General features: G+C 45.6%; 1 protein-coding gene across 1 annotated transcript in view; it reads left to right on the forward strand.

The window, feature by feature from the left end:
• The window catches only part of LOC104135730 (voltage-dependent T-type calcium channel subunit alpha-1H), a 126,499-nt gene that overhangs the window by 85,280 nt on the left and 32,229 nt on the right, over positions 1 to 8,990 (forward strand). The window contains 8 exon segments of the mRNA XM_035889125.1: positions 330 to 430; positions 863 to 986; positions 1,117 to 1,185; positions 1,295 to 1,479; positions 3,676 to 3,802; positions 4,422 to 4,547; positions 5,255 to 5,344; positions 6,191 to 6,404. Coding sequence (XP_035745018.1) covers positions 330 to 430; positions 863 to 986; positions 1,117 to 1,185; positions 1,295 to 1,479; positions 3,676 to 3,802; positions 4,422 to 4,547; positions 5,255 to 5,344; positions 6,191 to 6,404 — 1,036 coding nt within the window.

Raw genomic sequence — 8,990 nt, forward strand, 5'->3', positions numbered from 1 at the left:
AAAGAGTGTTCTCTATTTAACTTTTGGGTTGTTTGAGGCCTTTTTGGTTTTGACACAAATTTGGATCTCAAAACGATACCTGCCTAGAAAGTCTTGCTTTGTTATGTTCATATCTCACAGTACAGCAGCCCCTTTCTTCCACCCTTTTCTTCCCTGTTTTGTTGGACAAATGTGAGAATGCCTGCCACATTTCTGTCCCGAAAGCCATGACTCCCTATGTGGTATGTGCTATGAAATGCCATGTGCTGCCCCCTTTCACAAAAGCATTGTGGAAGTTAGAGGCAGGAAAATAAAAGAGGAAGAAAAGGTGTTTCTTCTTTTCTATCCAGAGTTACTGCTACCGAATTCGTAAAGTCCTGGAGCCCTACAAACCACAGTGGTGCAAGAGTCATGAAGACTGGTCCCTCTACTTGTTTTCCCCACAGAATCGGTAAGAAATCCCAGTGAAATGCCAGCCAGCCAGGTTTTTGTGGTAATGGAATATTACATTTCTAGCTAGCCTCCCCTTGAGAAAAATCCCTCTCTGATGCAGAAACACTGAGAATTTTAGAAACCAAATTCCTGATTTTTAGGTAACTTTTTCTGTTATATGTGGGCAGAATTGTCGCATGGTTCACTCCATGCCTGTCTAGGAAGAAGGGTGGTTTAACCAGCATTTTATTAATGCTGTTATTACATCTTGTTTACTGCATTGATAATAATGGCTGAAGCTTGTGGAGAGACTAGCTCACCACCTGGGCTGATGCTGGTGGCACAGCTGTTGAAGAGTTTTGAGGACAGGCCATTCGGGTGGGAGTCTCTTGCTGACCCAAACGTAGGATATTTTTTTTGAAGGATATTTTTCTCCCCACCATTTCTTCAGGTTCCGAGTGATGTGCCAGAAGGTCATTGCCCACAAAATGTTTGATCACGTGGTGCTGGTCTTCATATTTCTTAACTGCATCACTATAGCACTGGAGCGACCAGACATAGACCCACACAGTACGGTGAGTACCTGAGTCATTTTATCCCTTGGTGCAGATCTTAGTCTTGTAAGGGCAAGAACCCCACAAGGTGAAAGGCGTTTGTTTTCTGCCGTCTTAAATAACTTACCTCTTTTTGTTCTATGTTTTACAGGAAAGGATATTCCTAAGTGTTTCTAATTACATCTTCACTGCAATCTTTGTGGCTGAAATGATGGTTAAGGTAATTACATCTTCATCCAATGGCCCATAGTGAGGCATAGCAGAGACCAGAACATGACAGAGTTATGATCTGGGTGAAGATTTAAATGTCTCTCTTCTCCTGGCTGTAGGTGGTAGCTCTTGGCTTTTTCTCGGGGGAGAACACCTATCTGCAGAGCAGCTGGAACGTCCTGGATGGAGTCCTGGTCTTTGTATCTATCATTGACATTATTGTCTCCATGGCATCGGCAGGCGGAGCTAAGATCCTGGGTGTCCTTCGCGTTTTGAGACTTCTGCGGACCTTGAGACCTCTCCGGTACATTCAGCTATAGGGTGGCTGATTTTGTGTTGTGTTGATAGATCAAGGAGTTTGAAAAAATGCACGTGATCCATTAAAGTCTTGCTTAATAACACAAAAAAGCTGAAACACAGGATGGGTAGAATCATCTTTGGGAAGCTCTTATCTAGTGAAACTGTTTGAAAACAGTGAAATTAGTTATAATATAATTCATCTTCACCAGCATGGAAAAGAGCAGATGGAGTTTGGAGTGCGAGGTGTTATCGTACTCAGGCAGTTAGTGCAGTGAATGCCTCCTCCACGCTGCATTTTTATCACTGTTTTACAAATCAGTCTGGCTCCTTGTTAAACTGCACAACCTCACAGTCATTCCCAAGCAAAGAGGTCGTGTTGGCTGGGAGAAAATTTGCAATTGAACAGGTGCTGAAAATAATTTGATAAGCTCCAGCATCTATACCTACTCTCCCGTGCCCGCATATCTAACATCACGGCAAAACAATTTAGCTCTCAGCTAGGAAGAGAAGGGGGAGACACTTTCAGTATTTGAGAAAAGGAATAAAGAGAATGTGTATTTTGTTTACGATTATGCAATAACAAAGAGTGTCACTGCTTGGGGGATTTTTATCAGCTCACGGCTCCTGTTCTATTTCCATCCTGCCTGGCAAGAACCACAAGCCTTTTTTCATGAAATTTCAGGGGAAATAAGATAGGCATCTCCTGAGACCTGTAGGCTTTCTGATGAAAAGCTGCTTGCTTGTGAGAGTAATAGGAAGAGGCAATCTTGTTTAGGCCCATGACCACAAGAACAACAGCTATTTGTCTGCTGCTCTGTATTTCCGTAGTGACAATTAACTTTCTGAGTGTTTCTGGCTCCTCTCTTGCTCCCATGCTCTGTTCTGCTGGTGGCATCGGGGTCCCCTTGCAGTGCTGGCTCACCAGGAGCCGCTCTGGGTCAACCTGGACAAGCCTTGGCCTGGCAGCACCTCGGGACACCTGTTTAACACATTACTAGGAACAGAAATCAGGGCATAGGCGATTCATAAGTAAACATAAGGGGGAAAAAAGGGACTTGGTCTTGGAGAATAACTAGGCCAGATCCTATTAATAGAGAGGAATTTATCACCTCTCACGACGGCTTCACTTATCACAGCCGCTCCTAGGATTACTCCAGGGACCGTTCCTAACACTTTGTAGGTGCAGTTCAGACTGCCGCATTATTTGCTGCCAAACAAGACCCTATTGAAACGCTTTGTCCCTGCAGCATACAACCCTCCTCTTTTCTCTGTGTTTGGCAGGCAGGAAAGCATCATTAGCCATGCAAGCTCAAGCTACCTGCAGGGAGTCATATCCTCTCCCCTCTACAGGCCCCTGCTAAAAAGAAGCTTTGATGTTCTTCAGTCAAAACACCCACCTTCCCAGAAAACCTTGCTTGGGCTAGTTACTCTTACGTGCCCAAACACATTTTTCACACGCCCATGGGAGAGGCATTCTCCAGGCACTCATACAGGAAAGGAAAATGCTTGTTCTCCATAGTACCCAAAAGCTGCTTCAGGCTGTGCTTGGAGAATGCCTGGCCTCTTATGGCCTCACAGCAAGCAAGCAAGCTGCTCTTTAATGGGATGACCCTTTGGCTGTGGAGCTGTTGATCACAAGTTCCTGTTAGCTGAGAGTCAGTACAGGAACTAATTAGGAAACAAATTGAAATTACTTTGAAAAGTTGTCGTGGGGCCCAAGCCAGTAGGGCAGGTGAGCACTTAAGCCTGTAGAAAGAGGACAAGACATGCTCTCTAATACCACTGTGAAGCTGTTTGCATGTGTTGTGTTAGGAAGCAGGCTCCTGCCTGGTGTGTGCCCCTCTGCTTGGACCAGAGAGACCTCAGAGGGGATCAGCTCTCTGGACTGAGGTACAAATAGCCCTACGGTGGGAACCTCTGTGATATTCTGCCCATAGAGAGTATTCCCTCTTTGTTGTTACTAGTAAGCAGTTGCCCAACACCCTGCTGACAGGGTGCCTTACACTTTTTTAATTCCATCTAATGTGACTTGGAATGTTCTGGTTGTCCAAATAAGTCCTAATTGTCTCTGAATGCTGCCTGCAGTTAGGAGGGGGTTGTGTTAGCTTTACTGCAACCCAAGCAGAGGAGGAAAAGCAACCATAGAATAACAGGGCATGCATAAAACTTAAAAGCTTTATTGTTTTGCCATTTTTTCCAGAGTCATCAGCAGAGCCCCAGGTCTGAAGCTGGTGGTAGAAACCTTGATCTCCTCCTTGAGGCCTATTGGGAATATTGTTCTCATCTGCTGTGCTTTCTTCATTATCTTTGGGATTTTAGGGGTCCAGGTAGAGTATTTCCCTCATCATGGCCATCTGTAAGTGACTGCTGCAAGAGAGAAGCTCTTTTTCTCACCACCTGGGATTAAGGTGGAAGTAATGAGCTTAAATCTCTCCAAAGAAAGATTCCAGTTAGGTGTTAGGAAAGAAGAGCCAGGCCCTAGAAGAAACGCTCCGGGGTGGGATTGGCATCTGCTCGTTGGAAGGTTCTCAGGATTAGAAGAGACGACCTCCCTGATGGACAACACAGCATCAGCGCTAAGCCTGCCTGAGGGTAGGGGAAGGAAAAGACAAATTCCCAAGTTCCCTTCCAGCTCTGTGTGCCAGGCTGCATAGAATATCTCTTCCTCAGAGGGGAGATTGTCATCCTCCCAACAAGACAGGGCAGGCTTGCAGGATCACCTTCCTTCTGTGTCTGAGGTAGTACACAACAGTGTCTCAGGGCCTGAAGTTTCACCAGAGATGTTTTCCTGCCATGTGTGTTAAGACAGGTATCTGAGCTGGAAGGAAAGGAATTTGAACTTGGCAAACAACTCTACTAGGGGAAAGAAAGATCAATCAGGGGACAGACTTTCAAAGCTGCTTCTTTTTTGTTTTTTCCTTTTTTTTTGTTGCTTCTCAAATACAGCTTTTTAAAGGCAAGTTCTACTACTGTGATGGTCCTGATGTAAAAAACATCACTACGAAGACTGACTGCACTAATGCACGCTACAAATGGGTTCGGCGGAAGTACAATTTTGACAATTTAGGACAGGTAAACTCATCATTGCAGGGATTTTCTGTACCGGTTTTTAATGGATGTTCACTTAAAATATATTCCTTGAGGAGGGTGTGGAACCTCTGTCACAGGAAGTTTCCAAGAATGACGTAGGCATTTATCAGAAGCACCCCATACCAGGTAAAAATGGATCAGGTCACCTCTTGGATCTCTTGAAGCCAGACTCCCTAGGGTTATACAATTCCTTGTTTATAGGAGAGTGTTGCCTTAAAGCCACTGCTTTGCATGCGGTCCCCATGGATGGACTTCAACGGTCACTTTTAGTCTCTTGACTTCTAGCTGTTACATTTGCAAATGAAAAAAATAAGGTGCTTTATGCTCGCTGAAAAGCAAGACAGCCCATAGTAGGAGCTGGGATATATTACTGCTTTTTAAAACCCCATGACATTGGACCAGCCTGACTTACGGATTTTTAATCATGCTTTGGTGACCAGAAAGCCGGATGTGTCTGAGCAAAAGTCAGCCTATATGTGAGGGGAAAGGAGCATTAACAACCATAGTTTCCTCACTTTTAAGACAGATATGGAAACAGATAAAAGCAAGCCACAATACATTGCATTTCTCCACCAACTCCAGGCCAGATGATGTGTGGATTGGTTTTGTTGAGCATTGTCTGTTGTTAGTTTCTTTTCTGGGGACTAAAATGCAAGACCAATCTTTTCTGTTTGTTTGTTTTCTTATAGGCACTCATGTCCTTGTTTGTCCTCTCCTCCAAAGATGGCTGGGTGAACATCATGTACGATGGTTTGGATGCCGTGGGTATTGACCAACAGGTAAATGTACTGCAGGGTCCAGATGTGTTGCTCTCAGAAGTCTCATGCCTGGTGTTTTTGAAGTCCCAGGAAGGAGCAGAGCTATCGGGCCTTCTTGAAGTCCTGACTGCCCGTTGGGCTGCCAAGGTTTTCCATTCTCCACCGAGTAGCTTTTAGAGTGGCTGCACCCCATATAGTACACAAGCAAGAACTGATGAGGTTTTTAATTAGAATGGTGGTACTTGAGGAGGGCTGCATGTGCCATTGCACAGCAGCTTCACAGAAGACAAGATGAATAAGAGCAAACTCACACAAGATGGGAAACAACCAGGAATGTTGTGAAAGAGGCGTTGTTAAGTTTGCGTGTTATGTGGCATTTGCAGAGGAAAGTCAAGAGTCTTAGATGAGTAGTACCCAGTTGTAGCTACAGTAACACTTTGTAGTTAATTTTCCCAGGCTTCTGAAGATCTTGTAACAACTGAAAAACATTAACCATGAGCCCACATCTCAAAAAAAAAAAAAAAAAATAGCTGGGGCCTACCTGTAACTAAAACGATCTCACAGGTGGGGTGGTGCACATCCACTGAGATTTGTCTTAAGGTGTGTGAAATAAATGCCAAAATAATTAAATCCTGTAAGCCAACTTACAGAGGCTAGGACGGGTTTTACAACAAAAGTAAAATCCTAGTCGGTGAGAAAGTGAATGAGAGGAAACTGTTTTGGGAAAAATCTCCTAACTCCTCCCAGCCCTTTCCTCCTCCCCACACAAGTATACTGTGTTGTCTTGTGCTACAGAGTGCCCTATATCCTGACTTACACACATCTTGTCTATGCTGCTTTTTCTCTCTTAATTCTCCACCTCACCAGCCCATCCAGAACCATAACCCTTGGATGCTTCTCTACTTCATCTCCTTCCTGCTCATCGTCAGCTTCTTCGTGCTCAACATGTTTGTGGGGGTCGTGGTGGAGAACTTTCACAAGTGCCGACAGCACCAGGAGGCGGAGGAGGCCCGGCGGAGGGAGGAGAAGCGGCTGAGACGCTTGGAGAAAAAGCGCAGGAGTAAGGAGATATACCTGTCTGGTCGGTAGACTGCGTTACAAACCAAAATCTTTCTGAGCCCTGCCTGCTCCCAAAGCAAGACTTTCATTTTCCTTTGGTTTTGTTTCCATGGGATTCAAGATGCTGTTTTGCTTCGTTACCTCTTTGGTGGTACCTTAAGTCTTGGGTTGCCAACACCCTGGAATTGTCCTCTACAAGCCTGATGTAAAGCATTGCCTGTTTACTTGGCTGGGGAGAAAATCCTCCTCCAAGCAGAGTCCTCTATCATGCTCTGCAAGGCAAAGGTGTCCCAAGCACCGAGCAGGAGCTTGCGGTGTGACCAAGGGATGCATTGAGTAAACAGCTGCAATGCTTACTGTGTGCGTGAAGGCCAGTCCCGAGGGTAGCCCTGTGGCTTAACGTGCCGCTTGCATCTGATGATGGTGGTGGTTTGATTTATTAATTCTTTTCTTAGACAAAATAATTGCGATGCTTTTTAGAGTCCTAGCGCATGGCCCTGCATGCCACAGACATGATGCATGAGGGCATGAACAAACCGACAGCCCTGGGGAGAGGAATGGAGCCCCAAGATGGGGCTGTCCAGAAAATTCTTCTCTGGAAGATGTCCATTACAAGAGATGCTTGCCCCATCACAGGCTGGGGGATCCCTTCACTGCTGAGCAATGTGCTGGGACTCAGTTTGTCCTTGCAAACAGTCTACATGGAAATACTGGCCAGATGCAGGGCCATTAGGGTGCCACAGAAGGCCTTTAGCTGAAATCTGCTTCTTAGTGGATCTAGCAGGGACCATCAAACCAGACCAGAAAATACCTGAGCTTATGCTCCTTTCCTGACCCAAACCTTCCCAGGGGTTCTCATGTATTAATTCTCACCTCCACTGCTCCTTGGCGGGCTGCACTAGGGACAAGCTGCCTATAGCATCTGGTGGGTATTCCCAGGGAAACTGCCAGGAAATCAGCCACGCCGGCTTCCCAGCCAGTTGTGAACAGAGATAGTCTGCATTAGATGCTGGCAAGCATTTTTTAGAAGTAAGTGAGGGAACATGGCTTGGCCACTGTGATCAAAAATGAGCTTTGTCAGGGATAAGGCTTGAGTGCCTCTGGCCCATCTTGCTGCAGCAGTCCTGTGGCTCTTTGCCTAGCACCGTGCTGCCCTGTGTAATCTCCTGTAAGGACCTAATAGCTCATTGTTGACAGATGGCCAGTTGTCTCCCAAATGTCAAGCCCTAGGTATCCATTTTCAGCTGGGAAAACTGCAGTTAGATCGAATAGTCTTTTGCCTGGGTCTAAGGACGTAGCAGTCAGAGGTTTTGCTAGTAGAAACCCCAGCCAATTTCCTTCATCCGCGCTTGAGTCGGAATGCAGGCAGCTGTGTCCCTCGTAGCTCCTCTCCTGCTCTTGTGGTCCTCTTTATTAGAGCCATGGGAGACCTCAGCAATAAATGTCTGCACCATGGTCTCCACAGGGCCTTAATGACAGACTGACCTGACACCACCGTAAAGGCCAAGCCCATTTCATTTTAGCTGGTTGTGAGTTAAGTAGCTGCATTAAAGTGAAATCTAGATCAAACTAGCCAGCTGCAAAGAGACATTGAATCTCTTCAGAGATTTAGAAGAGTTCAAATGCAATTTCATTTCCCTTTTCCCATTTTGGTTTTTGAGTTTGAGGTTCTAGCTAGGATTAGAAGTGGAAATCCTGAAGGCAGCGTTTCCAGCACAATGAGAGAAATCAGTTTCAGGCTTTCAGGAATCCTCCTTCTTGTGAAGTATTTCTACCCCAATGCGCTGACCCAAAAAGACATTCAAACTCAAAGTTTATATGCAGAAAAAAAAAATGGTTATTGACAAAGAACATTAAGCATCCTTAGAGAAAATAGACTGGGGCACAGGTAAGGAGGGATAGCTTAACCACAGCCAGTTGCTGGTCCTCATTAGTGAGTAAATCTTTTTAAAAGCCTGTCTGTGGCTCGCTACTTAGACATCAAAAAGAGCCGGTCCCTGTCAAAGTGATGGACGCTGTTACATTGCCCCTCTTTATCCAGCTATCTTGAAGGGCAGAGTCAAGGAGATATTTCAGACTGCAGACCCAAGCATTGCACAGATGTGGGTTGTAACATTTCACCAAGAGCGTGCAGGGAGGAGGACAGCTTTCTGGAAGGCAATCAAGTCCAGTATAGCAACCGAGAGGATAAACGTTTGGCCATGTGCTGGGCTTCCAGGAGGTTACCTTGGATTATCTGGCTCTGAGGTCACCTACCTGCCTCTGTTCAGCATGGACAGCTTGGCCTCCAAATTTGAGTTGTTAACAAGGTGAAATCAAATATCTGATGCATGTTTTGGAAGATTACTATTTGCGTTTTAATGGGTTGAGTTTGTTGGGTTGTGGTTTGTTTTTTTTTTCATTTAAGTGGGAGGAGTTTTCACCTCCTGGGTAATTTAGAAGTTGATGGATTTGGTGAAAAAATGTGGCAGACTCAGAAAGATGTGAGATGTGGTTGGTGCCGTGCGTGGCAGAGTCTCTGGGGGAGTGTCTGTGTGCATGTTCAGGCATGGGATGCTACACAGCGACGGCAGGCTGGCCAGCTTTCCCCATGCCCCAGCCCTGGGTG

Source organism: Egretta garzetta, unplaced genomic scaffold (genome assembly GCF_000687185.1).
Source record: "Egretta garzetta isolate BGI_Z169 unplaced genomic scaffold, ASM68718v1 scaffold42, whole genome shotgun sequence".
NCBI classification, from domain to species: Eukaryota; Metazoa; Chordata; class Aves; order Pelecaniformes; family Ardeidae; genus Egretta; species Egretta garzetta.